This window comes from Notothenia rossii (assembly GCF_949606895.1).
Source record: "Notothenia rossii genome assembly, chromosome: 3".
In the NCBI taxonomy this organism is placed as follows: domain Eukaryota; kingdom Metazoa; phylum Chordata; class Actinopteri; order Perciformes; family Nototheniidae; genus Notothenia; species Notothenia rossii.
The window spans coordinates 27,125,256-27,142,328 of record NC_136901.1 but is presented as its reverse complement, the minus strand read 5'-3'; the positions used below and the strand labels follow the sequence as shown (position 1 = coordinate 27,142,328).

The 17,073-nt window shown below is 40.3% G+C and overlaps 2 protein-coding genes across 5 annotated transcripts in view; both read left to right on the top strand.

Moving 5' to 3' along the window:
• Positions 1-8,671, top strand: part of prox3 (prospero homeobox 3) — an 11,080-nt gene extending 2,409 nt beyond the window's left edge. Inside the window, exons 2-7 of one of the 3 annotated variants that reach the window (XM_079671074.1) lie at positions 806-876; positions 1,580-3,366; positions 3,474-3,587; positions 4,935-5,047; positions 5,508-5,613; positions 6,839-8,671. In XM_079671074.1, coding sequence (XP_079527200.1) covers positions 1,582-3,366; positions 3,474-3,587; positions 4,935-5,047; positions 5,508-5,613; positions 6,839-7,012 — 2,292 coding nt within the window. In that variant the 5' untranslated portion in view covers positions 806-876; positions 1,580-1,581 and the 3' untranslated portion in view covers positions 7,013-8,671. Of the gene's footprint in view, positions 1-805; positions 877-1,579; positions 3,368-3,473; positions 3,588-4,934; positions 5,048-5,507; positions 5,614-6,838 lie in introns of all 3 variants that reach the window. The other 2 variants (XM_079671073.1, XM_079671075.1) reach the window with 2 other exon arrangements.
• Positions 8,672-10,671: 2,000 nt separating this feature from the next.
• Positions 10,672-16,823, top strand: LOC307033886 (transmembrane protein 179B-like). 2 transcript variants are annotated; one of them, XM_079672520.1, is made up of 6 exons: positions 10,672-10,780; positions 11,520-11,682; positions 12,924-13,120; positions 14,268-14,405; positions 14,861-14,939; positions 15,550-16,823. In XM_079672520.1, exons 2-6 carry the CDS (start codon positions 11,587-11,589, stop codon positions 15,748-15,750), a joined length of 711 nt encoding a protein of 236 aa, XP_079528646.1. In that variant the 5' UTR covers positions 10,672-10,780; positions 11,520-11,586; the 3' UTR covers positions 15,751-16,823. The 2 variants fall into 2 exon arrangements, with proteins under 2 accessions (XP_079528646.1, XP_079528645.1); XM_079672519.1 differs by lacking the exon at positions 10,672-10,780 and having other exon boundaries at positions 11,260-11,682.
• Positions 16,824-17,073: the final 250 nt, after the last annotated feature.

Here is a 17,073-nt window from a genome sequence, read left to right as displayed (position 1 = left end):
ACACTTCTGTTTATGATATCTGCAACAATTAGTATCATTTGGATTATCAATTAAGACATTTTTCATGGAAACATGTCAGAATAGGCAATTTTAAGGATCTCAAATACATTCCAGCCTCTCTCTGTTTTAAAAAAATGATATTAAACAAAACAAGACATTTTCCGAAATGTTTCTAACATTTTAAAGAACAAAGGATTTACAGATAAACCTTGGCACATGAATTGATAATAAAAAGAATTGTATGTTGCAGCACTACTCTAAACATTAGACTTTATTTCCAACGACTGCTTCTGTTTTATTGTTTTACAGAAAACCACTTGAACTTGTTATTCATAAGCCTTACGTCTGCTTTTCTGTTTTACAAGCTCTTCCAGCTATTGTATGTGACGCCATGCAGAACTACCTATTGTCAATATTTTCCAGCTATAAAAACATGTGTTATCACTACTTTGTTATAGCTACATGGGAAGTTCCACATCCAAACACTGTTATCGCCCTCCATTTTGTTACATGTGTTTTGATGTGCTTTCTTAGACAGCACACAGTTGATAGAAACAGGAAAGGTAGTTTGAAGCGAGGTGGTGATATGATACAAAGATCACGAGCCAGATGTTAACCTGCTGCACCCCCCTTTCTGTCCCCCTGCACACACTCCCTCTTTCTCTCTGACTTCCATCGCACTGAGGTCACTTTCTACATGGTGTTGTTCCCTCCTATGTCATGTAAGAAAGCTGCATGTGCCATTTAGGTATTCATCTCACTGTGGCTAGCTGCTCAAAATGGTCCCATTTTTGATATTTTGCAGCTTTATGCGAGGACGTTGCAGCCTGTTTTTATAACCACTGGAAGCGGCTGGTGACCTGTTTCACTGTCCAGGTGAGCGGAAGTCATGTGCCAGGCACACCGAGATCTATTCACATCGATTCATTTGTCAACATCGTGTAGTCACGGGTGCTAAACAGAACATTATTCTAAGTGAGGAAAAACATGGCCCTCAGATGCAGTAAAAGTACAAAAACGAAACTGTAAAATACAAGTTAAAGTTTTGTATTGAATAGTAAAAGAATGCAAGTATAATCACAAAACTGTATCAAAGTTTTCAAAGAGCAACGCATAAGAATGGCTCTTATATAACATCATAAATGTATTATTACTCATGCAGTAATATAAAAGCAGGGGATTTACTGTTGCTGGTTCAGGCACATTTTTGTAACTATTTTACACAAGAATTTCCATATGGATGAATCAGACGGCTGTTTTTTCGATTTAAAGATCCCACTCCCCTCTTATGCAGAACTGGAGTTAATCTAATTGTTGCCTTGCATACTGGCCGATACGAGTACCACTCGATACCAGCACAAATATGAACAAGATTATTGTTCTTTTCACAACATCATTATGTGCAGTACATATCAAGCAGAAGAACGTGTGTTGTTGTTGTTCCTGTGTAGCGTAAATGAGCTGATAAATGATATTGGATTGTGCATAGTGATCCAGGATGTTAGGCTACACTAGAGGCTTTTTAAGAACTACAAAAACATGAATGCTGTCTTTCTCTCCTCTCTGTCTGTCTCTACAGTGATGGATTCCCCCACTGATCTCTTCGAGGACTCTTCCCCCCAGATTCACGCGTTCGCTCCGTCTCTCAGCTCCACAGATCTCCCTGCTCCACCCAGTGCAGGGCGCTCTTCTCCAGCCTTCAGACCCCCGGGTTTCCCCCTCATACACCACCTCCTCCAGCCGGGTGGAGCACCCAGGAGGATTGGAGGGCAGCTCAACACAAACCTGAGACAACAGGAAGACAGAAACTTGGAGGAGGGCAGAGGAGAGGTGAAGCAAGGGACAGATGGAGGAGAGGAAGGAGGAATGGAGGGAGAGGACAGCTTAATGGGGTTCAAGAAGAGGCACAGCGATGCTGCGCTTGCGGCCGAGTGGAGTCAGGACGTCCTAAAAGTGAAGAGGATGAAACTGGAGAGCCGACCAAAAGGCGGAGGGGCAGAGGAAGGAGGCAGGAGGCGAGAGGGAGGGAGGGAAGGAAGGAGGAGAGAAAGGGAGGAGCTGAAGGAGCAGCTGGATGAGGCGAGAGAGAGACTGCAGGCCCTGCAGGAGAAAGTATGGAGGGCTTTTGGGGAAAAGCATATGGCAGAGGAGGAGGAGAAGAAAGGGAGGTGCAGAAACAGAGAAGATGGGGGAGAAGATGCTGGACTGATGGAGGAGGAGGAGGAGGAGGACATCACAGAAGGGATGTACGATGAGGAGGACATTGAAGGTGGAGATATGGAGAAGGAAGCTTTTTCTCTTCTTTCCGTTTCCCCTTTCGACAGCTTCCACAAACAGAGAGAGGAGCGGCAGAAAGACGGAGAAGGGAGGATGGAGAAAGGGAGAGGGTTGCACCTGGAGGGCGTGATGGAGGAGGCGGGGTTGTGGTTGGACTGTGGAGGTCTGGTCAGAGGAGACTGGCATGGAGGGGTGGAGGAGGAGGGTGAGGAGGGAGGGCAGAAGTTCGCTCAGGCGCTGAAGGTGGAGCTGGGCAGCGCCGTGGCCCGAGTCATCGACCGTGTCCTCCGCCTTTACACCGAGATGACGGATCCTTCCTCTCCTCCTGCCGCCATCTCCTTTCTCCCGCCGGGAAACGATGGCGGGAGGGAGAGGGGGGTGTGGATGGGACTGTTAACACAAGGAAGACGGGAGGAGAAGATGAGAGGGAACGAGGAGAAGACGGGGAGGCAGGATGGAGAAAGGGAGAAGCAGCTTCAAAACAGGAGCAGTGGTGCTCCGCCTCACCGCTCTGAACCCTCAGATCTATCGATGCCATTGGCTGTTCAGAGGTCACCTGACATACGAAAAGCCCACCCCCTCCTCGGGCCTCCTCTCTCTACTCACCACCCGAACCTCAGAATTCATCACCCTTCTCTCTCTCGCCCTCCTCCTCCTCTTTCTCACCCTCCCCTCCTGCCTCCATCTTCACAACCCAAAGACCTCTCCACCTCCTTCCAACCTACCTCCTGTTCCTCTTCTTCTTCCTCTTCTTCCTTCCCTGCGCCTCCCCCTCCACCTCCTCCTCCCCCCCTCCCTCTCCCCCTTCTCCACTACTCCATGCAGCAGCTCTTCTCTCGCTCCCTCCACCACCATCAGCTCCCCCACCTGCCCCCGTCCCGCAAGGACTACTTGAACTCTGACCCTTTCTTGGAGTTCTCGTCTCACCCCTCGTCTCACCCCTCTTTCCCACCGCTCCCCTTGCTCAGTCACCTGGACCCCTCCCTCGCGCGCCACGCTCACGGGGGCAGAGAGAGGGGGATGAGGGGTGACGGGGGGATGAGAGGAGGAGGGATGGACGGAGGAGAGCTCTACCTGACTGCTGGAGGAATATCCTTTTGTCCGCAGTGGGGGAGGAATGGGGGAGGGAAATGTGTTTCTTTATGAGTGTGTTAGTTTGCGTGTGTGTTTGTGTGTGTCTCCTTAACTGGCCTCATGTTTACACCCAGGAGGGATTGTCTCCTTGCCACTTGAAGAAAGCCAAGCTCATGTTCTTCTACGCCCGCTACCCCAGCTCCAACACTCTCAAGACCTACTTCCCTGATGTCAAGGTGTGTGTGTGTGTGTGTGTGTGTGTGTGTGTGTGTGTGTGTGTGTGTGTGTGTGTGTGTGTGTGTGTGTGTGTGTGTGTGTGTGTGTGTGTGTGTGTGTGTGTGTGTGTGTGTGTGTGTGTGTGTGTGTGTGTGTGTCAGGGTTATTATCTACACATTACATTAAAACCCAAATGAATGATACAGCATAAACTCCATAAACTCTTGTGACATTGAACCACAGACACTAAACAAACTATGCCTCAATCATTTCACATCAGGCAGGATTAAACATTAAACTTTAAGGTCATTACCACACTGTTCTTCAACCATGATACATACGATTCAGACTGATACTGATAATTGGCCTTCACAAAACAGTTGTAAAACTAAATATTTCTGAAAAAATAAAATATGTTTTTAATAAATAAATTCAGTAATTTAAAGTAAAATGACAATTAAAAATGATTCTTACATTAGTGTGTATCCCATCACAGTGCTGGATCAAGATTTGGTCCATTATTGAGAAAAAATTAAATAATAACAATCGAAATCTGATCCTATTTGATCTAAGCGACTATTTTATGGAAATGTACACTAAAATGTTGTCATTTTAGATTAAATACACTTAAGGAGATATTTGACTGTTTACATTTCCAATACTGTTGAGTGGTTTGACTTATTTTATTGCACTTTATTGCAGTTTGGCAAATTACTCGAAGTGATTAACGGTACATCGAGTTCCGTCGCGTGCTTCAACGGAGACGCTTCCCATTCACTTTGAATTGGGTGATGTCATGCTTTGCCAAACTGCATTGTGGTTCCGTCGCATTATTTTGCCTCAGTTGCTCGCTTCGAAAGTTGAGAAAAAATTCAACTTTTCAAGCGTCGACGGAAGCGCCAGCCAATCAAATCATATGCCAGTACAAGCGCTAGCCAATCAAACCGCGTGCTTGTGTGTCCGGGGCGGGAGATTAATGTGATTGGTTGTTGGTCGCGCACCAGACACGCCCACCGGCAAGCTTCATGCTCTAACCAACTGAGCTAATCTGCCACGCATCAAATTAAATAAAATGGCAATTTGTGTGTTCACAAACAAATTCAATCACAATAACAATTCAATAACAACAAAAAGTTGTATTAACAACCAAAGAAAGAAGTGTTGTTCTCATTAATTGTAATGTGATTATGTGTCAATATTACCACTCTCCACTATGACAGATTAAAACATTAGCTACTGGCTCAAGCTCTCTTTGAAGTCAAGTTTTATAGAATTACCAACGCTGAATTAAATGATTTAATGGGCTCTCCTCGCTTGCTGTCCACCCTGCTCACTTCCTGTCCTGCTGTTTCCTGTCGTCTGTGCAGTTTAACCGCTGTGTGACCTCGCAGATGATCAAATGGTTCAGTAACTTCAGAGAGTTCTTCTACATCCAGATGGAGCGCTTTGCACGGCAGGCTGTCCGCGAGGCTCTCACCCGGTGGGTTTCAGTTGGCACCGGTTAAAGTTAAACCCGTTTGCTGCAAACTTCTATTGTTTCCCTTGGTTTCATAGAGCTGGCAGTTTGTCATGGAATTTCTTTATCTTTGTTGATTCATGCTTTACATGCTGTGTATATGCTGCATATTTGGTAATTGTACAGAGAGGAGCACAATGACTAAATTGTTTTGTATCAGGCTTGACATTTTCCTGTTTTATGCAACAGTGTTTTACAATATAATTGTTTCTGTGATGTCCATTTATTTTTTCAAGTGGTCAACATTTGCCACAGTGAATGCATTGTACAGGACTGTTAGGAATACATAATTGTACTTAATGGAACCATAGAAAGGATTCAGGAGAGGGTTTTGGTCAAAATAAATGTATAAAAACTACAAAAAAGAGTCCAGATGGATGTCATGGTGATGTAAATGAGTGTGTTTGTCTGTGTGTGTAATTAGGGATGGTGCGCCTCGTGTGAGCAGAGAGGGTCAGCTGCGAGTGGGCCGTGATACGGAGCTTTACCGCATACTGAACATGCACTACAACAAAAGCAATGTCTACCAGGTAAGCAGAGTGTGTGTTTGGGTGGGTGCTTTATAATCGGTGTAGCTGTAAGTGATGCTGTTATTTAATTGTATCGATTGAGTCTGATACGCTTCTAGGTTTCTTTAATGGCAGTATGTTTGAGCATCCCTTTGTAAATACAAGAAAACCACAAGGCACTGTACTGTATGTTTATGTAGAGACATATATACAAACAGGATGTATTTATAAAACTGTATCTGCTACAATGACTATAATGACATACCCTTGGTCTGTCCAGAGCTATTGTATACTTTCATAATTGTTTATATTTAATGGTAAGTTGTTCATTAGCTGATATCATTGTTTGTGTTTATTTGAATTGTGAGGATATATTTCCAACATACATGCACAACCTTTTTATACTCCAATTTCATTTCAATTCCTTGGCATTTCTAGTGTAAACTGAGATGTTGCTCAATGGTAACGACCTGAAATATCTTTCTCAAAAGTACTTTGGCGTTATTAGCACCACGCTCTAACCAACTGAGCCAACCAGCCATGTTTAGCATTATGTCATATGCTGAGTAATTTGCAACTACTTACTGTACAATATCACCCTGGTGAATAAATGTTATTCTTGTAACTAACTAGTGTTTTGAGTTAAGTGCTGATAGGCTCAGGTTAAAACAGGGAGCTTTGCTGCAGACATGTCTCTCATACAGCAAGATGAGCACAGGTGTAATTAATAACCCTAATGATGCCCACGCTCCATTAACAGCTCCAGGGCCTAGGTATTAAGCTTTTCATTAGTGTTATTCTGCACATGTGTTTTTGTTGTTGTTGCTGCAATATGAAATGTTGCAAATCCTGTTATGTAAGGTCACCAAACTCTTACTGGGGAAGTATTAATAAGGTATCCAGAGATGTACAATCAGGCAAAAAATAAATGCATATGTATTATCTGCTTTCTATTAGGGTCTAATTAAATCTAATTAAAAATAGGACAAATGCAAAATAAAAAAGGCTAGAATACTGTATGAATAAAAATATGATCATGTTTAGTATTGCAATTATTGATTACATTTATGGTTTCAACTGCTGTGTGTATAATACGAGAGCTGACAGGGGCAACATTTCCAACATTTAACTCTGTTTATTTTTTTTTTTATGTGAATTGTTTCTCATTCCGGTTGAGATTTCTAAAGTCCTAAATCAGTGGACCTTGAAGTATTTTGTCTTTTGACATTCACATTTCTGTGTGCAGGTCCCAGAGAGGTTTATCGAGATATCCGAGGTGGCTCTGAGGGAGTTTTACTCTGCCATCTGGACCGGCAGAGACAGCGACCCCTGCTGGAAGAAAGGCATTTATAAAATCATCTGTAAGATGGACAGTCCCGTACCAGACGCCTTCAGGCTGCCTGGCTGTCCCATCGGCTGAGGATCAAACCACTGTCATCTGGTACATGTATACAAACGCATGCATAAAACACAAACTCACTACAAGAGGAGCATTTTATTAAAGCATTCTCAATCCCATACTGTGAGAACTGGTAATCAATTCTACAATTTCATTCATTTTGAAAAAACATAAGAGTATTTAATGTGCATGTACAGAGACATACATGCTCAAAAACACGCACACACACTGGGTGAACACTGACACTCAGTGCTGTGATAAGAGTCTTGTGACCGCACTTACGGAGGAACGTGACCGTACCATTGAATTACAACGGGACAGAACCATTTCCAAACATTCCTCACCAGTCAGCTGACTCGTGAATTCCCAGTGCTGCTAAACAGGCTTGAAAGAACTGTCAAGAAAATAAGAGTTTCTGCGGCCACAGAACTGGAATACACTGATTTAATCACAAGGGAATCATGGAGATATGTTTACTTGCTGTGTTAACATGTGATACATCATTAATCCTCTTGAGTATATAGTATGCATTCCTTCGCAGTCTCTTGCTGATGATTGCGTTTTACAAGACCATTCAATGCATCCCTCAGTAATCAAATGTACTGCTGACCAATGTTTACCAAGCTGCACAAGTACTTGTTGCAAGACAAAGAGACCACAACCTAAGCACATTTTCTCTCAGATTAGGGGCCCCATTCTCCTCATCATTTCTATTTCAAAGAGAGCAGTCTCAAAAATCTACATTCCTGTTAAACATTTTCCTGATAAAAAAAGTAGTAATGTGTGATTAGCAGTTTCTCACTCCCAAATCATTTCGATGCTGCTCTCCCTCAGGGGTGTAGACAGAACATTAAATGTGATTTTTTTTTGCTTGAAAATGAACAGTTATTGTTGCCTTGTGTGTGGGCTTCTCTGGAGTATCAGAATTACACTTGTATTTAATTAGTGAGTTTACATTTTGGTTTAATTTTTCCATGTCTTTGAGAATGCTTTCCCTTTTTTTCAACAACACAAGGCTTTTATATTTGCATTTATTCAAATGTAAAGGAAAAGATGGGGACCAATCTTAATTAATGTTGCATAATATATTACAAATGTTTTGGGAATTGTAAGATTTTCAACTTTTAGCGACCTATCAGGGCAGTGGTTTCAGTCAGTTGTGCTTGTATATCCATCTCTTTGTTCAGTATGGAATAATTATATAGCTTTTGTACATGATGGCACAATGTAATCTAAATGTAATTAAAATTCTGCAAAAAGAAGGCCAATATATTGAATTTAAAATAGTTAAATTAATGTTTTGTTGTTAACTTGATGTTATCTTAATGTTTAAATATTCACTTTTTATTTCCTTATGTGATTCTTATTGCACAGTTATTATATATGGACATATGTTTCCCAAAGGTATTACAGAAACTTTTACTATTTACTGTATGTCATGACTCTTTTATGGAGAGGAAACGTGTTGACTGACTGCTATTTGTGACGTGTTTCAGTGCATGTTTCCTACATCACATTTTGTATTGTGATCTCTTCTGTTTCCGTCATTGGTTTTATTGGTCTCTCTTTTATATTGTACATAATATTATTCTATTGTTTAGATCTGTGCCTCATTCAGACTTGAATTGACGTGATTTTTGGTGTTTAAACTTATCAGTGAATTAAAGTGATACCAGGCTATAGTATTGTGATGACTGGATCCACATTACACACATACATGCACACTTACACACACACAGTCCTGCTAGCCAACACTAATACCATCACACTTTAAGCCTTTAATCTAACAACACACTAAAACACATGCATTCTCATTGGATGTTAGCTTTGTAAGAGGCTCAACCCTACACACACACACACACACACACACACACACACACACACACACACACACACACACACACACACACACACACACACACACACACACACACACACACACACACACACACACACACACACACACACACACACACACACACACACACACACACACACATACACACACGCACGCACACACACACTTTCTCTGGTATGATGGAAACGCATCCAAACCACTGAAATCTTGTAGAAATCAGCTGCTGTTTTCTAACACACAAGCTGGATGAAAAGTCTTTGAAAAAAGATTGATCATTTAATCATCAGCTTTTAAATGAATCACCAATTATCTTTGATAATCCATACCTCAAGAGATGAAAATAAAAAAGCTCAATTTTGCTTTTCCTGTCTACCCTAAATGTAAACATATCTTTGTTCACAATAGACACACATAAATGCAAATTTTCCCTGTCAAACTATTTTTTCCCTTTATTTCCACTTTAAAAATCATACAGGTCACATTTCAGCTGTTCCAAGAAATTTGCTTTTTATTAGCTGGTATCTATTTCCGCAACGGCTTTTTGAAACCAATTCCATTTTAAGGCTGTTAATGATGCTTTAAATTACTTTCAAATTTGCTTTTTTGCATCGCAACAAGAAAGCTATTCAGTTTTCAAAGAACGCTTCACATCATAAAACGGGTAAAAGAGTCTTTTGTGGCAGAACTGGCATACAATATTAACTCAAAGCCTAACTGCAGACTGTGTACAGCCCATCAGCCCTGAATAGGGGAACTCCATCAGTATTCAACTTGCAGAAACTTTGTTCATCGTATGACAAGACTCTAATTACAGGAACACATACATACAGTGTAGTGCTGTTTCATTGGTGCAATCTAAGCATACATATTTCTTTGAAAAATGTGTGACACATAATCAATGGGTTATACTTTTGATATGTTTGGGTGCCAGGTAATGTTATTTTTTAAAGTGACTTCTTAACGGTCTTGAAAATTGTGTTATATATATCAGAATAGCATGGTCATATGACATGAGTCACAAGGTCTGATTAGGCATCTCACGCACACACACACACACACACACACACACACACACACACACACACACACACACACACACACACACACACACACACACACACACACACACACACACACACACACACACACACACACACACACACACCTATATACCGACACCTATACACACACAGACACATATACACACATACACACACACACACACACACACACACACACACACACACACACACACACACACACACACACCTATATACTGACACCTATACACACACATACACATATACACACACACACACACACACACACACACACACACACACACACACACACACACACACCTATATACCGACACCTATACACACACAGACACATATACACACACAATGACATGCCTGCTAGTAGCTCAGCATTTGACTAAAAGTCTTGCCACCTGATAGTGTAGTAGTAACACAAAAACGAATTTATTATCAGACATGAATCCAATCTTATGATGAGCATTACAATATTGCAGTAGTGTCTCTTAATGTATTCTAATAAGACTTAATATGTGTGTAAATGTTTGCATTTGCATGAATGAAAAGCAGGTTCAGCGTCCCTTCCCACAGCTTTCAGTGGACCGTTCTGGGTTATCCGTAGAGAATTGCTCCGTATGACATTAGTGTTGAAGTTCCTCTGCCCATCAGTGTGACAAATACACGATTTCCACGCATTTCTTTATCTGGTGACGCTGAAGGGAAGCTTATTGAAGCTAAACCCAGGAGTCTTTCTCATGCGCAAGGTTGTTGCTGCTGCTGGACCAAGAGTGAGGACGTCTGAGACATAAATCCCAGAAATAACGCTGGAAATCAAACCCTCGCATCTTCAAATTTAAAGTGTGGCATTTGTTGAATTGCATAGAGAGGAGACAGGTGAGTTTTGGGCATCAAATAATGTCATATAGCTCTATTGACATCATTAATTTGTTTATTTTTGCAACATTTGACAATATTTAGCTAAGTAAAATCTGCATGGAGTTATGTATTTCCTTTTTTTGTAAACCTGTAAACCTTGTATATGAACAAATATTTGAGTAAAGTTGTAAAGGTTTAGAAAGATAAGGAAGACTAAAGGGGAATATCAAGACAGCAATACATATTTCTATACTGCCTTGAGTTATCCTATTCGTATTCATATTATAATTAATATATGTTTTATCAACGCATTCTTCGATAAATTCTCATTATTTTCAACGAACAAGCTTGTTGCAAGTTAACTACCGTAGCTAGCAGCTGTGCTATTCTTCTTAACATTTTATTTTGAAAAACAATACCGGAACTGTCCTGTATCTCACCTTGTGTGCCTTCACACAAGAAGAAAAACACAGATGGGATTTAACACTCAGAAAGCCACTGAGTGCGTTTGATTTCGGATTACAGTGATATACACAGTACGAGGTTTATTTAAAAAAAGGGGGGAGATTTTTTTAGGAGTGTGCTCCCTCTCACTCCTGTTCACTGCCCTCCGGATTCCTGCAGGAAGCCAGAGTGGCGAAGAGCCCATGCTAAATTAAATGAAATGTGTCTACTTTTACTACCAGATGTGCGGTCCGTTTATGCAAAAGTTGCCGATTTCTCATCCACAATTACGTCACTTCCGCCTAAAACCCAGGAGGTATACGATCGAGCACCCGTGCCTTCACGCCCCGTGCTGTCAGACAGGAACTGGCCAGGAGAAGATGGTGTTACCGGGGCTGCTGCTGCTGGAGCTGACTCTCTACGCCAGCTGCTTCATCTGTGGGATTGTCACCGCCGCCTCCATCACCATAGTCCAGGTGATTTTACGCAGAAATGATAAAACTATCCTAATCCTACATTTACTCTATTTCCATCCTCTTCCGGGAACACTCAATTTTTCATTGCGTGTATTCCTGAGAGGTTCATGCTCACCAAAGAAAATCCCGAAATAACTATTAACAGGCTGGATTTATGGCATTTATTTGCAGTTTATTCCAACGTTTTCATTCGTTTTGCATTCATTCGTTGTCTGGTTAACTGCAGAAACATATTAGTCTTTGTAACTCTTTTTTAAGAACACATTAAAAAAGATAGGTGTTGTAGGTCTCGGACATACTTCTTTCTCTTTGTATTAACCTTCAGTGGTGGATTCAGATTCTTTACTTGAGTAAAAGTACTAAAGTAATACCACACTGACTGTACACATACTCAATTTCAAGTAAAAGTACTGCATCGAGAATGGTGTTTGGGTGGAAGTATTTAAGTATGATTGGGAAAATGTACTCATTGCAAAAACTACAAAATTGGAAATTTTAATATTTAAAAAATAAATCTTCACATTTAAAATGCTGGAACTCTGAAATATTTTGGACCAGAACACATTTTAGCAAAATTGCTACTTAAATATAATTTCGGATGGTTTAATCTATTCCAAATAATCTTATTTTGTAAATTTTTCCGTAGTATTGTGTGTCAAAATCTCACTTTATAAAGGAACTAATACAAAAATCTTTACAATAAATGTAGAAAAATAAAAAATGTGCTTCCAAAATGTAGTAGACTAGAATACTATAAAGTAGTATAAGGTGAAAGTACTCGAGTAAGTTCGAGTATAGTACTTGAGTAAATGTACTTAGTTACTTTCCACCACTGCTAGCCTTTATAATTGGGTTTAAACTTCACAATGCACAGTATAGGGGGGAAACTACAGAAGCACATTCAATTAGCTGCACTGACTTTACGCTATGCTTCAGGCTCTGTGAAAAACTAACATTTATTTTCAAGGTTAAAACTCCTTAAACACAACTTTCTGGTCTTCACTGATTTGGATATGTGTGAGCTGTGAAATATGTGTGCTCGCGAGTAATCAGAGAGTCATGTGTCCGTTCTCATCATGTGACCGGATGGTTCTCGTGCCCAATTATTCTCTCTACTCCTTTATGGGAGTCAGATGCTGCAGTGAACATGTGGTTACTGTGGATATGTGAGACGAAACTGAGAGTATTGAATAAAACTAAAGTACTAAATAACTAAAATGTCATTCTTTCTCTTGTCTCAGGGTAATTTTGGAGGTCAGTGCATGCTGTATGGGCTTGTGAACTACAACACCACAGCGAGCCTGATCGGGGTGCAGTCCTCCAGCACCCCCTCTCTGTGCTACTTCGTGTCGGCTATATCAGTCCTTGTGGCGGTGACGTGCCTCACTCTGTCTCTGTACTGGGTCTACTCTCTGTGCAGCGACGGGGAAATCAAGAGGTGTGTGTGTGTGTGTGTGTGTGTGTGTGTGTGTGTGTGTGTGTGTGTGTGTGTGTGTGTGTGTGTGTGTGTGTGTGTGTGTGTGTGTGTGTGTGTGTGTGTGTGTGTGTGTGTGTGTGTGTGTGTGTGTGTGTGTGTGTGTGTGTGTGTGTGTGTGTGTGTGTGTGTGTGTGTGTGTGTGTGTGTGTGTGTGTGTGTGTGTGTGTGTGTGTGTGATCTCTGTTAAAGTTATCATTTTATGGTCTTCTTTTTCAAACAGGCTTAAAAAACTTTATTTGTATAGCCCAATATCACAAAACACGTTTGTCTCACTGGGCTTTACAGATTAAAAACAAACAACAACATTGTATAGGATGGAGTTACAGCAAAATGAGAAGAAAAGATAGTGTGTGGAAGACAAATAGAAATAAAACAAAATAAGATACAACAAAAACATTCAAATTAATTACCATAAAAAGAGATGTTTTACACAGCTTGAATTCAGTTATTCTACTAGGATTACTAGGCTTTTGGCTTGAAAGGAAGACAAATAATCCACTTTATTGATCACACACAGGAATAACTAAGCTAGTAGTGATTCAAAATGAGGCTTCTGTCAATTTCTACACCAATAGAGGCATCCATAATCAATATGATGTGTTAAAGCGGATAGCAATACAGTGTTTTTATTACATTACAAGAGCAGCAACACAAAGAGATTTTGAACCGTTGTAAAAAAACGTATAATTCAAGCATAACTAAAACTGAACAAACTATCAACTATAAAGATCTGGACTTTTCGTATTATTGTTTGTTAAAACATATACATTTTCAATCTTTACTCCAGAGTGTCGTTCTTGTTGGTATGATTGACTGAAGCAGCACTCAACCGAGACTTATTGCATTTATTTTGGCGGGTTAGGAAGATCGCGTAATTTGAATTTTCTGAAAGTTTACAGACCCAATGCACCAAAGCTGGTCTTACAATCCATGCTGCAGAACTTGAGAGGAAGGGAAAACATATTACCAAATCAAAAACGGATCAAAAGGGACAGCGGGTCATGCAATTATCAAATAGTCACACACATGCTGTAGTTTGACGTCATCTCCTCATTTGTTCAGAGGATAACATTGTTTTCCTCTCCTTCAAAAATAATTGATCTCGCAGGAATCGCCTGTGGATGAACCTGACGCTAGCTGTAAGCGGCGTCTTCCTCTTCTTCCTGCTCATCACGGGCTGCATGCTGAAGATCGGACGCGACTCGCTCTGCAACTCTGTCCTCCAGAACGTGCCCAACATCACCAGGTGACACACACACACACACACACACACACACACACACACACACACACACACACACACACACACACACACACACACACACACACACACACACACACACACACACACACACACACACACACACACACACACACACACACACTCACACTCACACACACAGAAAATGAAACCTAAAACATGTGAAACCCTGTGAGCTTCACTTCATGTTTTAATGCTCCTTTATCACCATTAATAACACTTTCAGTTGTTCTGTCAATAGAAGCTACACTTCCCTTTACCTTGACATGAATAGCAGATGATACATTACTTTAGAATTTATTAATTAAAGAATTTAATGAGGATTTTAACGGAAGTCTGCCAGTGAAGATGTCTTCTGTAACTGTTAACACTGATATGACTGAAATGATGGGTTAATGATGTGTAACTTTCTAACATGCAATCTGCTTCTGTTTCCCAAGATGTGAAGAGGCCCAGGATAGAAATTGGGTCAGTCCGCTTAAAGGGGAAAGGTTCTACAACAGTCTGTTCAAAGCCGAGGTGAGTGGAGTACTTTCAGATTTATATTTCATTTATAGGACACATTCACAAAGGGGAACAACAGAACTCAGTCAACATACAGACTTATAAAAGCATTTTTAATCATCACTCTTGCATAATGACTAAAACATTTAGCTCAATTTGGGAACCTCAAACTTTCTATGTGTTCATAAACCATACAGCAAAAATATTAGCATCATTAAAATGTTAGTTTTCATTCAAATAAGGTCAAACTCTTGTCTTATACAGGGACAAGAGGATTTAATTACGAGATGTATGAATGAATTGTAGATGCTACAGAAATGTAGATCAAAATAATGTCATTAATGTTAATTCTGGCAAGACACTATAAGTATGCACAACTTGTCCTCTTTCTTATTAATGAAAAGAAAACCACCGAAGTATAAATATAGGTGTTTATTTGACCAACTTAGTCTTTTTGTGTCTGTAGATTCCTCCTAAACTCACCATAAGTTAGCATAAGATAAAGCCTAATTGCATATAATATTTCAGAGAACATGTTAAACAAAAGAATAATTGTCTTAATTTCATAAATCAGTGTGCGTCTGTCACAATAAAGCTTCCCCTCACCTGTTGTCTCCCCCCTCAGACGGCGGTGTGGGTGAACTTCTTCTTCTGGATCACCATCGGGGTCCTGGTGATCCTGCAGAGGCGTCAGAGCTCCGTGTCCAAGATCATCGCAGCGGGGTTCACAGGGTACGGGGGGGCGGCGGGGGGGCTATTTGGAGACGCGGGGGTCACAGCTGCTGAGACGGAGCCTTTCTTTAACAATCCAACAAGTCCACAGTGAGACGATATCACACAATGATGACATACAGAACACGATAATGTGGGAGGGGGTACATATATGTACTTTGTATTCAGTTATATCACTGAATATATTTGTGAGACAACATAGAACACAGTATTTTGTATATTTTGCTTTAGGGTGTATTTAAATGTGTGTGCAATAGAAATGAGGATGGGCAGACTGACCACATTGTCCAAAGATATGTATGTTTACCCGTTTCCCACACTTAAACTAATACAATACAGTAGTCTTTCACTGGATCACTCCTAAATGTGTGTTTGTTGTATTTTGTTTACATAACAAGAACTCTAATTTAATCAGTGTTCTGATTTTTATCATTTTTGATGTGACAGATTTGTAAGACATATTTTAACTAGTTTTATACATTTTTTAACTACAAAGCCAATTTATTTTGTATAGCCTTTAAAGCTCTAATTTTTGGAACAAGCCTTCTTGACTCGGCAGTCCAACATTTCCGTAGTGTTGCCTTGGATGAAGAGTTTTCAAGTTCAACGCCTAAAAACGTCCCCACACAGCGAAACAATTCCCAAATCTAAAACAATTTCCCAATTTGGGATCAATAAAGTTGATCTAATCTCATTGTAATCCAGGCAGAGGGCTAGTGTTCCTACTCAGTGTGCCTTTAACAACACTTGCTTAACCCTTTTTTATAGTGAGTTTCTGTCATGTGCACATGCTTTTTTATTCTGTAGGTTGTGTTTTCTCTTTATTTATTATGAATGATTGAATTTTGCATTGAGGCCAAATGTCTTAATTTTGTCTTAAAATGTTTGTCATGAGATCTGGGATAGTTTGGTCCCACTGTTAACGGCTTAAAGAAACACTTGCTACATTTTGAGAAAATGTGCATGCTATTACGTTACAAATCCTTTCAACGTTGTTTACACAGTGTTACATATCAGCTCTAATATCAAGTGTAGGATCACTCACAGGTGGTCATCAAACGTCTGTCCTGTGTTTGAGATACTGCACCTAAAAAGGCTGTTTTGTACTGATTGACACATGGAATGCTACATTTTTAACCAATAAACCAAAGACTTAAAATACAATAACTCAACTGGTTTTCTTCTGATGTGTTTTAGAGGGATGTAGATATAAATGTTGACCTGTGTCGCCCTCTGCTGGCTGATAATAAGTACTCAGCTGTAGCAGAGATACATTACTAATATCTTGTTGCATGTGTTAAATTAAGTATAGTCATTTAATGTGAGGTATTTTTAATGAATATTTGAAAAAGGTGTATATGTGATGATGAGTCGTGATTTTATTAAGGCGGCTATTAAGGCATGTAATAATGCATGT

Excerpts from the sequence above, each read along its gene's own strand:
- LOC307033886 (XM_079672519.1), top strand. The coding sequence starts at position 11,422 with ATGAAATGTGTCTACTTTTACTACCAGATGTGCGGTCCGTTTATGCAA. Across the intron at positions 11,683-12,923 it reads CCTCCATCACCATAGTCCAG|GGTAATTTTGGAGGTCAGTG; the intron begins GTGATTTTACGC and ends CTCTTGTCTCAG. Across the intron at positions 14,406-14,860 it reads AACGTGCCCAACATCACCAG|ATGTGAAGAGGCCCAGGATA; the intron begins GTGACACACACA and ends CTGTTTCCCAAG.